This window comes from Physeter macrocephalus, unplaced genomic scaffold (genome assembly GCF_002837175.3).
Source record: "Physeter macrocephalus isolate SW-GA unplaced genomic scaffold, ASM283717v5 random_745, whole genome shotgun sequence".
Taxonomy (NCBI): domain Eukaryota; kingdom Metazoa; phylum Chordata; class Mammalia; order Artiodactyla; family Physeteridae; genus Physeter; species Physeter macrocephalus.
This window is the reverse complement of record NW_021146031.1, coordinates 11,728-25,592: the sequence shown is the minus strand read 5'-3', so window position 1 is coordinate 25,592 and position 13,865 is coordinate 11,728. Positions and strand designations below refer to the sequence as shown.

The following is a 13,865-nucleotide window of genomic DNA, read 5'->3' as shown; positions in this document are numbered from 1 at the left end:
CTGATGGAGTCAAGGTTGTCAGAGGTTCACGAAGAATGACACAATGGTGGAATCTCAGAATCTCTCCCTACAAGATACTAATTAATTCACAAATGAAAAAGCGGAGAAACTTAGCAAACATCGGGATGACGATGTCGTCAAGATTAACGTCACCCATGCTAGGAGGGGTTGCAATCCTGGGCCGGCGATGAGCGCACTACCATTTCTGTGATGTAACCACCAAGAAAGCATGACCTGAGTCTGCTCCTGAGGAAACGTGGATGTACACTGCCTGAGAGTCACGTTATATGAAGGAAAGTCTGTGATCTTTAATAAAAACTGTCGAGGACAGGAAGACACTGAACGGGTAATTGGTGACGGGCTCCTGGAGCGCAGAGGAAAGAGACATCGACGACACGGTTGGCGGAAACCTAAATGGGGTCTGCGGGTCGGACCTTAACATAGTGTCACACTGATTTCCGTGCTGGGTGGCTGGAGTGGTCACGTAGGGAGTATTGGGGGCGGAGGGGGGTAGGTGATGGGGCATCATGTCCACACCACGCTTTCACGTGGTCCAGACCAAGGGTAAGGAAAATGCGCACGGACACGTACACACACACGGTCGATCCTTCATGGCTGTGGTTTCCACATCTGTGAACTTGCCCCCTCGCTCAAGTTCATCTGTAACTGCAAAATCAGTGCCTGTGTGCGTGAGCCGGCTGGACGCACTTCCAGCGGAGCCTCGCGCCGGGTACCGGCCGCCCGCAGCCTCCGTGGCACCCAGCGCGGGATATCCTCCCTCCGCACCCCGGCCCAGCCCGCTCCGACTCAGCGCCGCGCTCCGGGTGCCGGCCCACTGCGCCTGCGCAGAGCCGCCTCACCCTGACTCCTCAGCCCGAGAAGCCGCCGGGCTGTTCAAGAAGAGGCGAGGAGTGGGCGGGCCGACGGGACCGCGGCAGGCGCGACTGGTCGGCCTAGCGGTGACGTCTAGGGGCGCGCCGGGAATGCCTGGCCGCGGAGGGCGCGATTGGTCGGCTCGACGGTGACGTCGTCGGGGGCGCGCCGGGGGCGCCCGGAGAGCGGTGGCTTTCCGACCCGGCGGCTGCGAATAAATGGCCGGGAGGTCCGGGCGGCACGATGCTGGGCTCTCCCGCGGACTCGGCCCGGCCTCGGCCGTCGCTCGGATCCTGTTTTCTTCGTCCCTTTGGCCTTGTCCCCCGCGGCTGACCGCGGACAGGGAGACAGCTCTTGGTCTGTGCCACCTTCCGCTCCCCTCTGCGGCTGCCCAGGCCTCAGACGAGGGCCAGGTTCGGGGCCGGCCTGGGGGTGCCGGGCGGGGGTCGGACGGGGCCGCGAACCTCGGACTGGCAGGACGTTAGTGTCCTAGCAGGACGGGGCTCTCGCACCGCGGCTGCGGCGCCGAGAGCGCGGCCACGTCGGGATTGAGTTCGGCTTCTCGTCGGTCCTCGATCGATTGATTTCCGAACGTCCGCTGGGTGTTGCTGATCCAGGATGGGCAGACCCGACCTGGGCCCTGCGCTTCGCGGAGCCGAGAGTGGGGAACGAAGCTGCAATGGGAAGCCGAGCGAGTGGGCCCTGGGAAAGGAATTACCGAGTAGAGGAACCGCGATTTGGGTGGGGCCAGGTGAGGGTGTTGGGAAAGGCCCTGAGTGACGCTTTAAACCGGGCCCTGAGGGCATGAGCGGATGTCAGCTGTGGCCAGAGTATCCCAGGCACCCGGGACGCTCCGGGCAGCGGGAGAGCTGATGCGCAGGTCCGGAAAAGGCCCCGGGAACGTGAATTCTGGGAGGGACAAGAGTTTTGAGAGGTTTGGTGGGTGCCAGATCACGGAGGGGACCCTGTGAGGCGTGCCGTGGACTTCAGTTTTCTCTCAAGTGCAGTGGCATCACCGTTTGTCCACCTGTTTTCCACTGGTGAGTTAACGACTTCCCCTTCCTCTGGTCAACTCCAGGTTGATTGTCATTAAGGAATAAATTCTGAGTAAAACTCAATGCATAAGGGAGTTAAAGACAGCAACAGGGGACTGAGTCGAATGTCCCCGGGATAGTGTAGTTAAGTAATGTGACTTAGCACCTGGTAACAGAGTTTTGTTTGTCAAGTATATTCAGTAGATGAAATTGCGATTTAAAGTTCACCGAGGCTGTAACTTTCCCTAGTAGCTGTGTAGTTGAATATGGGACGTCCCTGTCAATATGAGTCAAAATATGGATTAATGAAAACTTAAATTCGGGTTGAGCTTGATAAACTAGGAATTAAAAGAACTGAAAAACAATCTGTCTCCTAAGGGGGTTGATTCTGAAGGAGCTTGTACTTACGCTAAAACTCCCATTTTCTGTTTGCTGAAAGACAAGAATTTGTGACACTTCGGCCCCTGCGGGAGCCCAGATGACGTGGGCATTTAATGCTCCCTGCAGTGTTTGTTTACTTATATCAGCTGTGCGATATAAACCCTGGTGACTGAAATTCGGACCATCCTTGCTTTCCTCCTAATTATTTCTAATTCTTGCAGGTGACATTTCACTCTGTCATCTGTGTTTTGGACATTTTCTCATAATGGAGTTCCCTGATTTGGGGAAGCAGTGTTCAGAAAAAACTTGCAAGCAGCCAGGTAAGCACTTCTAAGGGAACATTAACAGAAGATGGGTGTCTTGTTATCTATTTGGGAGAAGAACTGGCCACTGTCTTCATTAGCTGTTGTTCTCTGGGCCTTGGCCTTTCTGGCTTTTCAGTAATGAGATGCTGGCCTGAGGTTTTGGTTCCGTACAGCTAGGTACAAGGCCGGCTGCCAGCACCGAGTGGATTTAAATGCTCTACTTAAATACGTGGTACCACGTGAGGTGGGATCTCTTTGGAAAGGATGCTATACCGGTTCTTCAGCGTTGCTGGCATTGTCAAATTCACGGCCCCCGATTTTTTTCTCATGTGGTACCTCGAGGATGTATTTGATAGGTATCATAGGAACCCAGCAAAGGTAAATACCTGTTTAGTATGATCTGTGATTCTTCGGTTCTAGTCTTTAAAACACGTTACTGTTTTTTGTTCTTTTTTTTTTAGATTTTCTTCCATTAGAGTGTGATGCATGTAAACAAGATTTCTGTAAAGATCATTTTACCTATGCTGCACATAAATGTCCCTTTGCATTCAAGCAGGTCATTGGTCACACTTCGTTCTAAAGATTCTCGTCCTCACTCTCCAAAGCTGCGCTGCCCAAGATAGTGGACACTAGCCACATGTAGATAAAGCTTAATTAAAATTAAATAAATCTTAAAAGTCCTGTTTCTCAGTGACGCCAGCCACGTTTCAGGTTTTCGGGAGCCATGTGTGGACAGAGCAGATGTGGAGCTTTTCCATCATTGCAGGAAGCTCTGGACGGCACAGCTCTAAAGCAACAGATTATTTTCCTGGAATCAAATTGTTGTACCTAAACCTTCAGAGCTTACTTTACATGTTAAGACACTTAGTTCCTTTTATTCAACACACAAGGAAAAACAGCTCTGTCTTCATGGGGCGCAAGAAACGCAGTGCAGCGCTTGATGGGGGCTCTAATCTGGGAAGAATTGTAAATGCTTGCTTATCTGGGTAACTTTGCAGCCTTGGCATCCTCCCTAGCTGATTCAGACAGTTCATGGTGGAAGCTGGAAGATGGCTGTACGGAAACAGACTTGCCTAAGTCCAGAGGTTTCAGACCTTGGTTACTGACTTTTCAGGTGGTCCCAGCCTAAACTCACTTTGTTTTGGGTGCTTCAGGGAGCATTTTCGTGAGCTCTTCAGTCAGCACTCTGCTGCTTCCCCAGGGTGGCAGTTAGAAATGCGGGTGACAGTGCTACACCCTTTGACCAGTGTCGGCTGGGGTCTGGCTCTTTGCTGATTCATGGGAGCGGGGGAGGGTGACTCCTGTTCACCCGGCACCGATGACCAGGCCAAACTACCTGGTCTGTTGCCTTGACCTTCCTGTGTCGCTGGATAGGGAGAGTCTGCCTAGAGGTGACTGAATGATGCTTTATTTCTTAACTTGGCCAACTTGCCAGCTGCAGGAGCACCCCTGGGTGGCTTTCCAGCTCAGCTCCCAGACAGCTGGTATCGCGATTCTGTGATTACCTGTTACTCGTCCACATGTCACCTCAGTGTTCTTGAGCTAAATTAGCTCAGCTCCTGCCCTGGCCCAGAGGGATTTTAACCGTGCTGGGCGTTCCCTCCAGAGCCCCCCAGTGCTGGGCTTGGATGGTGGTTCTGAGCCTGAGAGCTCAGCCTGGCCACGTGCGCCCTTGACTGATGAGCTAGTCTACCTGCGTGGCCACGGTGGAAGCTACAGGGAGCATCGGGGAGGCCGTTGGCAGGTGAAGGAGCTGAGGCTCTTCACGGCTGGTGTTTTTTCCTGGCAGCCCCACCCTCGAGGTGTTTGGGCGGCTTCACTGCTCACTACACGGTGCTGGACAGATAGCCCTGCCACCCTGAGACTGTCCTTCTGGATTGGTTCACCAGCTTCCTTCCTGGGCTGCACTTGACCTCTGTCTCAGGATCATTTCTGCGGGTGGTTAATAGTCTGTTTCTTCAGTTCTCCTGGGTTCCACGTAAGGCAACTGTCTTCCACGTAAGGCAACTGTCTTCAAGCCCTAGGGATGCCTTGCTGCCCATCCCCTGTGCTAACCACACTCTCCTCTCGTGGGGGGTCGGATGTCAGTGTTTGTACTCTGTTTGCTTTTAAATGTGCTGTACCACTGTGCCTTTTTGTGTGTGTGTGAGTTTTGATTGTCTGAATCTGGAATATCATCTTATATTTATTATTTTTAGGATGTTCTGGTCCCAGTGTGCCCACTTTGTAACAGCCCCATCCCAGTGAAAAGGGGAGAGATCCCAGATGTGGTGGTCGGTGAGCACATTGATGGAGATTGTGAACACCGCCCTGGGAAGAAGAAAGAGGGGGTGAGGCCAGTCTGTGTCAGCCCTCTGGGGGCCGGTTTCTCCTCAGGGAAGAAGGTCAGTTATCCAAGCAGGCGAATTAGTTTTAATAGTTTTTGTACAAAATAAAACCCCAACAATTGATCGGTGTTTTCCTGGATTGTGAACAGCATGGGTTTTTACAGTTATATAAACATGTTTCCTAAATATTAGGGTCTATGTTAGGATTTGCTTTTGTTACAGGAATTCCTCCCAAGATGGGAAGTTACTGTGGTTTTCTAGAATCATTCTGTTAGTGTGTGGCTTTTCCTAAGCTCCGCCAGGAAATGTCCGGGGTGTAAAATCAGACGTCGGCGTCCCCGCCTTGGCCGTGGCGGGGCTCGTTCTCGAGCCCGCGTCTGTCCGTTTGGAGTCGGGTGTGGTGGAAGGAGCGGCCGCGTGCCGCTCCTGCAGTACGCGGCGCCGCGCACCTGAGCAGCGCGTTCAGCTCCAGCTCGCGGTTGTCCTGTCCGCGCCGTGGTGGCGGGAGATGCGCGGTCCCCACGCGGCGCTCGCTGGCGCCGGTGGCCTCCCCGCTACGGCCGCCGCTCGGGGAGTTCCCGCGAGGGGCCGCTCTCCTCCTCGTCCCCGGGTGTGGCAGCTTCCCCCTGGCTGACGCTGTCGCCGCCTCCCCTGGACTCCCGCTCCTTGGGGCTGGACCTCCCGGGCCGGCCTCCGTTTCCCCTCAAGTCCCCTTTTCTCTGTGCGGCCCACGTGCAGGTGGTCGTTCCTGCGTCGTGGTCAGTCGTCGCCACGCGCCGGGGCCGCAGCTGAGCGCGCGCGTGCGCCGGGGACAGGGCGGCTCTGCCGTGCGGGCGGGGCTCCTCCCGGTCCCGCGTCACCGCGCTGCCTCTGCTGCTGTCGATTTCTGAGCCTTCGGGGATTCCGTGTCACACGTACGCTGCTTCTGGACGCTGCCTGCCGGCTCCTAGTTCAGCTTTCTCATGTCTGCCGAGTCCGCTACTGCTCGTCCATGTGCTTTTTCTAAAATCCTGTGGCTGTTCTGGGCTTCCCCGGCGGTCCAGTGGTTAAGACTCCGCGCTTCCACTGCAGGGGGCTCTACCCCTGGTCAGGGAACCAAGATCCCGCATGCCGCGTGGCACAGGCAAAAAAAAAAAAAAAGAAATTAAAATCTTGTGGCTGTTTTCTTTTTATCTTTTGCCCTTTGGGGTTCATCCTTTTTCAGAACATCTCTTTGTGGTCACTTCTATAGAACTTCAGGCGGAGTCGGAGCCGCCACCTGTGGTCACTTGTCCATCCCCGACCAGAGTCCAAGGAGGCTCGGGTTGGACATGGCCCGTGGCAGCTGGTCCACTCCTCAGACGAGACTCTCGGAGCCCTGCGCGCGCCCCCAGGCCCAGCCCAGCCCTGCACGCTCCCTGGGGCCTCCGGGTTTATTTGGGTGGGTTCCCTAGGATGCGGGGTGCGCCGCCCCCTGCTGTCTTGGCCTTCAGAGCTTATCTCCAGGGCACTGGCTTCTGACCACCTTACCTCACGGTTTCTGTATGTTACACTAAATACAGAACAAATGCAATTATGACAAATAACCTGGAACAGAAGAGGGTGAAGTCTGTCCCTGAGCTTCCGTCCCAGACCCTCTGACTGGAGCCTCCCTGACCCCTTCCTGGCCCCGTCTCCTCCAGCCCGTTCCTGCGGCTCATGCTTGCCGTGCCTCCGAGCCTTCCAGAAGCATTGGTAAAACCCTGTGCCTTCGCTCCGACCACGGCCCCGCCCATGTACCCCTCTCCCCCCACCCCCCCACCCCCCCCAGGTGACCAGGTCCTTCTCCCTCCGTCTTCTGGGCCCCGCCCCAGCCCAGCCCTGCACGCTCCCTGGGGCCTCCGGGTTTATTTGGGTGGGTTCCCTAGGATGCGGGGTGCGCCGCCCCCTGCTGTCTTGGCCTTCAGAGCTTATCTCCAGGGCACTGGCTTCTGACCACCTTACCTCACGGTTTCTGTATGTTACACTAAATACAGAACAAATGCAATTATGACAAATAACCTGGAACAGAAGAGGGTGAAGTCTGTCCCTGAGCTTCCGTCCCAGACCCTCTGACTGGAGCCTCCCTGACCCCTTCCTGGCCCCGTCTCCTCCAGCCCGTTCCTGCGGCTCATGCTTGCCGTGCCTCCGAGGCTTCCAGAAGCATTGGTAAAACCCTGTGCCTTCGCTCCGACCACGGCCCCTCCCATGTACCCCTCTCCCCCCACCCCCCCCCAGGTGACCAGGTCCTTCTCCCTCCGTCTTCTGGGCCCCGCCGGCACCTGCACTGTTTCCACGTGCTCGGGTCACTCGCCCTTCTTGGCCAGAGGGCTGCCCCCAGGCTGCCGGCCCCCTTCCTCCCTGACATTGTCACCCGCACAGAGTCGGAAGTGCCTGGGAGTTTATATCACCCCAAAGACCCCGCAGTAACTAACGGCTGTGCCAGCTCCCTCTAGGGCTGCGCGTGACGCCTCGTGCCTGGCCTCCTTCCCTGCCGTGTCCCCGTCCCCCGCCCCCCGCCTTGTTTCTTTTCCTGGGAGTACCCCCCCAAGCATCTCACATGAGACCCAACTTAAAATGCCGCTTTTGTATTTACCACTTGTTAAAACTTTTCTGTCTCCTAAACGAGTATTTCCTTGTTTTCCTGACAGACATCTCAGTGAAGCCCCGGGGCCTTCATTCTGTGTAGCTAAGGACCGTTTCTAGTTTAAATGCCGCTGGTCTTAAATGGGGGGGGTGGGGGGCTTGTTGAATGATGGCTGGGTGAGGCCGCTGGAACATTGAAGCAACTTGTACATTCTCAGATTTTCACGTACCGCTGCTCAAAAGAGGGCTGCCGGCGGAAAGAGATGCTGCGGGCGGCTTGCTCTGAGTGTCGCGGCGGCTTCTGCATTCAGCACAGACACCCTCGGGCCCGCGGCTGCGCCCGCGGAGGCCCCCCTGCCAGCACGGCCGGCTGAGGAGGGGCCCGGCTCGGCCTGCACGGGCTTGGGACAGCCTGGACCCGTGCTGCACGCTCAGCTCTTGGTGCTGACCATGCGCTGTAGGGGTTTGGGTGAACATGATCTAATTAAAAGTGGATTCCAAATTGAAGCCGGATTCTAGTCGTTGTTTGCTGGGACTGCAGTTCTGGAGCCAGAAGTGCCTGCTCACCGTGCGGGGCCATGGGGAGGGTCTCCCCCGGCCTCCCCCTCGCCGAGGGTGCTTCCCGTCGGCTCGGGCTTCTCTGGCTTGTGGACGCGTCACCCTGGCCTTCACCTTCCTGTGGCGTTCTCCCTGTGCACGGCGCTGTCCGAGTGTCCCCTTTGCATAAGGACACTGGTCTGTGGGGTCAGCGTGCTGTGAGCTCACCCTCCCTAATACACCTCCAGCGACCCTCCCTCCAAATAGGTCCTGGGTGTCGGACTCCACCCCACCTCTGATGGGGGCAGTTCAGCCCCTTCACCGGTTATTAACAGGGAGGACCTTCCTCGGGCCGGTGGAAAAGTCTGCCCCCACCTTCCGTGGGTAGAAATGGAAGCCCGAGTCACCTGTCACTTCCACTCGGCTGTTTCTCATGGTGTCCGTGCCCGAGCCGGGCTGGGGGCTGACCTCGTCCCTGCGTGCGTGGCTCTCGGCACCGGCGAGGGCTTGGCTGAGCCCTGACCTGACCCTCCTGCGCAGGGGCTTGCCAGCAAGGGACTCGGATCCCGGGCCGTCGGGGGCTTCACGCGAGGGGCCGGGCGGCCGGCTGGCTCGGCGCTTCAGGCACTGGTCCGGGGCGCACGCGGCGTTGCTGCCGTTGTGTCAGGCGGGGCGGTTCTGTGTCCCGCCGGTGAGCGCTCAGCGGTCGTGGCGCGGCTCACGACTGGCCACCTGGAGCTCCGCGCTCCGTCACAGCTGGACGGGATGGAGGGGACGCACGCCCGGCCTCGGGCTTTGTCAGCCCCGGCTGCACACGCGGGCCGCTCCAGCACAGGGTGACGGGAGTAACACTTGATAGCTGGTTTCTGAAGCACTGTGTTTGGCGAATGTCTTTTATACGATCACCCGCTTCTAGTTAATCACGACAAACCTAAGAACATAAGCTGTTTTCTTCTCTTTCAGTGGAGAGGAAAGCGATGATGTGACTGTATGTGTTCAGTCTGGCCTCTTTCCGTACATGATTTGCACTTTGGATACTTTCATGCTCTAGCACTTGCATACTTCCCACCACGAGCAGCTCTGCCCTGAGCTGAGCCGGTCAGGGGCTTCTATCACTTAACCTGTGTCACTTAAACCAGCGACAGTGGATCTCGCTGTGTCTTCCTCACGGGGCTTGTGTGGTGATCAGCCATCTGAGCCCAGGCACGGGGGCGGGACTACACCTGCCCTGTTAGGGGTCCTTGTCCAGAGGGGCCCCCAGCCCACCGCTCCCGTTCCACTGACTGCGACCTGTTCCTGTGACCCTCTGACTGCAAGCATTGGGGTGACACCGAGGGCTTTGGGGCCTGTCAGGAGAGCCGTCGTCTCCTGGGACCTCAGGGAACCGGATGAAGAGAAGTACCATCCCAGGCATAACCCCAGGGGCATCCGGCCGTGCGCTCCAGACACCCCACTGCTTGCGGATTAACACAAGTCCAAGCAGCTACTCTTCCTTTTTTGGTTTCATAGCCTCAAAATATAATGGTTGTGACGAGCTAGAGGGCTGGGATAGGGAGGGTGGGAGGGAGGCGCAAGGGGGAGGGGATCTGGGGATGTACGTATACGTATAGCTGATTCCCTTTCTTGTACGGCAGCAACTAACAGCATTGTAAAGCAATCATACTCCAATAACGATGTTAAATATATATATATATATATATATATATATATATATATATATATATATATAAAATGGTTGGGGGGTGTATTCAGTTCCCATTCCACAGGTGGGTTATCCAGCTCTTTCTACGCCCTGTCCTGTTGGTGGCGTTAGATCTGGACCCGTGGTTCTCCAGCTGCGCCAGAATCGTGCGGGGGCCTGTTAGAGCAGGGCCACCGCCCCCCGCCCCACCCCAGCGGAGTTCCTGATGCTGTGGGTCTGGGGACTGCGTGGACGGAGCACTTTCTGCGGTCCAGGTCCAGTGCAGCGGTCACCGGCCACTAGGGAGCACGTGAAGCCGGCGTCCAGCGTAGCCGCAGAGCTGCTAGCTTCATTCACTTATTAGGAAACAATGTTGAGTATGTCAAGAACGTGAATATGTGAATCTGGTTCTTCAGCTGTAAATTTTATAAAATCTAAATACAGATCAGGTCTTTCTCAAGTAAGGTTAATGTCCAAATTGAGACACTGGGTTTTGAAGTCAATGCCAGAAAAAAAAGTGAAATACTCATGTTAAAAACACTTACAGGTCGAAATAGTATTTTGGATATGATGGATTAAATAAAACATTGAAGTGAGTTTTACCTGGTTTTGTATTGTTTTTTAATTGTGGCTACTAGAAATTTTAGAAGTAGGTAGGCGGGGCTCACGTCATACTTCTTTTTAGCGCCATTCTTGATCATCCAAACTAAAGGACAAAAGACGTGCACGTTTTATCAGGAATTATCAACTTAGGAGTCCACTCGTGTTTCTTAACTGTGATTGGAGTATTTAAGTGTATTTAAGAGCTTTCTGAGAAGTTAGTATTTTCCTTAAGGACCTGTGTGAATAGACACTGAAGTGGCGCAGAGGGTGAAGGGTCAGGAGAGCAGTCAAGGTCACAGGCATCCTTACGCTGCGTGGTCTCCCAGGACCTGGGCGTGTCATCGCTCCTCTGCCCGGCTGCTCAGAGAGGGTTTCCTGGACGGCCTTGCTGTGCCGGAGGGGACGTGTTTCAGAGTTTGGTGGAAGGTGCCAAGTTGCCATCCAGAAAGTCACGCCAGCTTCCTCTCCATCAGTTTCCCCACACCCTCATCAGCTGTTTCATTGGCTTAGTTTTTTCTTAATGTGATGAAAACGGTGTCACTGTGCTTTAAATGGGTACGTCTTATATTAGTAAAGTTACGCATTTTCTGAGAAATGCCCATTCGAGGAGTTTTAAGGGCGTCAGTGGGCGTGGCCCTCGGACGGGGAAGCCACAAGTGTATTTTAAATTTTCGTAGAAAGTGCTAACATGAGGAATTCAGAGAATTCCTTTGAGTGTCACAAGTTTGCATGCATTTTTCAGAGAAGGCTTGGCAGGAAGTCTGTGGTTTGTGGTCACCCGTTGGGCGGGAAGGGCTCACTTCCTTAGCTGCTGGGGCGCTTCAGTGGAAATGTTTGCAAGACGTGGGATGATGAGGTCGTGGCTCGGCCGCTTGATGAGTGATCTTGAGCACGTTGTGTAACGTTGGCTGTAGTTTCTTCACCTACAAATGGCAGCCTCAGGTGGGATGGGGCGGGGCTAACAGGCACTCTAACAGGTGCCCCGAGGCACAGGGCTCTCCAGGTGTGCAGGCTCTGTCTGGGCCTCGGTGCCCGGCGGTGGGCCCACCACTGCCCTACTGGACGAGTGGGCGTCAGCTCGGCCTTTTCAGGGAGTCCATCGCGTCTCTTGAGAGGGTCTGGCTCGTGGGGAGGGAGAGCCAGGGAGCAGCTGAGCGTTTTCTCCCACTGGCTGGGGTCTTCACCCACGTGCAGCCGCGCCCTCCCTGCCGAGGCTGCGGTCCTGCCTGTCAGTTCCGAGCAGGGCGAGGGGCCAGGCTGCCTGCCCAGTGTCCGGTGACTGGTCCCCCGGCCGAGGTGGCGCGCGGCTGCGGTATCAGAAGTGCCCACAAGGTGTCACCAGAGGGCCTCCCGAGAGCTGAGAGCTGGTGGACTACGTAGGACTTTAGTTCTTGCTGGAAACGGGGCCCAGGATCCTGGGAAGGACAGACACGATCAGCCCATCAGCCCTAAGTCAGTGTTTGCAGGTCATTCATGTTAAAAGTGATCGGGGATGTTTTTAAATGTATCTGTAATCCGGCTTCCCCATTCATTCTTGTCAGAAATGCTATGACCAAATCTGAAAGGTAGATTCTGAAATGAGTTCCTGAAATGTTCTTAGTTTTCCAAGTTTTAAGCTTGAGAAAGAGGACCGTGGACACTTACTCAGCTTTGGAAATGTCGCAAGACATGGTGTGTCGGGGAGGTGGTAAGAGGGAGACTAGTCTGACTTTTCTACTTGGTCTGCTGTGATCGTTCCCCAGATAAATGTTCATTTGTTTGCTTTATTTCACTGAAAGGCTGTAAGAACAGCAATCACAGTTTGCTGTACGAGGTGAGTAGATGCCCTGGAAGAGCCGAGAGGAGAGCTTCGGTGCTGCAGGAGGAGTTAAATGTCGTGTGAAGAGCGTGTTTGCTGTTTGTCCTCAGTTTCTTCTTTGATTTCTCCCTCCCTGTCGTTAGGGCGTCTGGGGGCTCCCCTAAAACCCACGTTTGTAGAACTCACACACATCCCTATCTACATGATGAGCCGTCCTTAGAATGCATTAAAAGCTAAGATCTTGCGATAAATGCTACACAAATTACCTTTAAAATGGTCTTTTTAAAATCCCATGCCAACGGCAGAGCAGCTGGTTACTTTCACATTCTGGAGAGTTCTTTGTCGTTCTGAACTAAACTGAAGCTACTTGTACATTTATGCAGACATTGCCTGGAGAAAGAGCTATTAGCAAGGTCACTGTGTCCGTCACGGTCAAGGAGAAGCTTATGGGACCCCAGGGAGAGGGAGAGCCGCCAGGCGTTGGCATACACCGTGCCCAGTTGTAAATCACTTGCTGGGTGGTGATTGGCTGCCGTTAGCTGAGTGTTTGCTTCCTCACGTCCACCTAAGCTGTGCCACCTGCACTGCCCAACACAGACACGGGCCGGGCAGGCAGCCTCCTTCGCAGGAACCAATAGCCTTCATTCCTGCAAATGATAATCAGAAGATAGAATGGGGGGCTTCCCTGGTGGCGCAGTGGTTGAGAATCCGCCTGCCAATGCAGGAGACATGAGTTCGAGCCCTGGTCCCGGAAGGTCCCACATGCCGCAGAGCAACTAAGCCCATGAGCCACAACTACTGAGCCCACATGCCGCATCTACTGAAGCCCGTGCACCTAGAGCCCTGCTCCGCAACAAGAGAAGCCACTGCAATGAGAAGCCCGCGCGCCACAACAGAGACCCAACAGCCAAAAATAATAAATAAATAAAAATAAAATAAATTTATTTAAAAAAAAGAATGGAAGAGAAAAATCCAATTTACAATGGCAATAAAGATTAAATACTTAGGAATGAACTTAAGATATATGCAAGACCTAGATGAGATAAAACTTTAAGACACTCATGAAAGACACAAAAGTAGACACAAATCAGTGGAAAAAAAGTCCTTGTTCTTAGGAAGAGTCATCCTTATAAGGTGTCTGTTTTGCCTAAATTAATTTTAAATCTAAGATGATCCCAATAAAAATACTAACAGGCTGTTTTCTGGAACTAGACCAGTCGATACTCGAGTTTACAGGGAAAGTCAACGTGATAGGACAGCAAAGGCAGCCCTGGAAAGGGGGCCGTGAGGGCCCCTGCGGCCTCCGTGATCACGACGGTGTCCTGCTGGTGCAGGAGGAACAGGAGGGAGTGCAGAGCCCGGCCAGGTGCGTCTGGACAGAGTGTGTGAGAGGAGGCCTGTCTCAGAGCACTGGGGCCAAGGTGGATTTTTTCACAGTTGGTGTTGGTTCAACTGGACAGCCATTTAGAAAAAGGTAAAATTCGACATATACCTTACACCACCCACCAAAAAGGACTCATATCAGAAATCTGAATGTAAAAAATGAAACCAAGCCAGTACTAGAAGAAAACACGGGTGGTCTCTCTGAACCTGGGTGTGGGAGGGCTTTCTCTCAGGTTCAGAAGTCAGGTGAGGGGAAGGGAGGCCTTAACAGGATGCAGAACGCTTGCATCAGGAGATGGTGTTTGCAGCGCACATCGCAGATAAAGGTGGATTTCTCTAACACATAAAGAACTGGAACGT

General features: G+C 54.4%; 1 protein-coding gene across 2 annotated transcripts; it reads left to right on the top strand.

Annotated features, from left to right (window-relative positions):
- Positions 1–1,354: 1,354 nt before the first annotated feature.
- ZFAND2A (zinc finger AN1-type containing 2A) lies at positions 1,355–13,022 on the top strand. Of its 2 annotated transcripts, XM_028486238.2 has the most exons (6): positions 1,355–1,913; positions 2,510–2,608; positions 3,055–3,149; positions 4,792–4,977; positions 12,103–12,137; positions 12,266–13,022. In XM_028486238.2, exons 2-6 carry the CDS (start codon positions 2,554–2,556, stop codon positions 12,357–12,359), a joined length of 465 nt encoding a protein of 154 aa, XP_028342039.1. In that variant the 5' UTR covers positions 1,355–1,913; positions 2,510–2,553; the 3' UTR covers positions 12,360–13,022. The 2 variants fall into 2 exon arrangements, with proteins under 2 accessions (XP_028342039.1, XP_028342038.1); XM_028486237.2 differs by lacking the exons at positions 12,103–12,137; positions 12,266–13,022 and adding an exon at positions 7,722–7,992.
- Positions 13,023–13,865: the final 843 nt, after the last annotated feature.

What these genes read in the sequence shown, in the direction of transcription:
- ZFAND2A (XM_028486237.2), top strand. Translation starts at nt 2,554, where the DNA reads ATGGAGTTCCCTGATTTGGGGAAGCAGTGTTCAGAAAAAACTTGCAAG. An exon ending in AAAAACTTGCAAGCAGCCAG is followed by an intron (nt 2,609 to 3,054) that starts GTAAGCACTTCT and finishes TTTTTTTTTTAG; the next exon opens with ATTTTCTTCCATTAGAGTGT. An exon ending in GTTTCTCCTCAGGGAAGAAG is followed by an intron (nt 4,978 to 7,721) that starts GTCAGTTATCCA and finishes GTACATTCTCAG; the next exon opens with ATTTTCACGTACCGCTGCTC.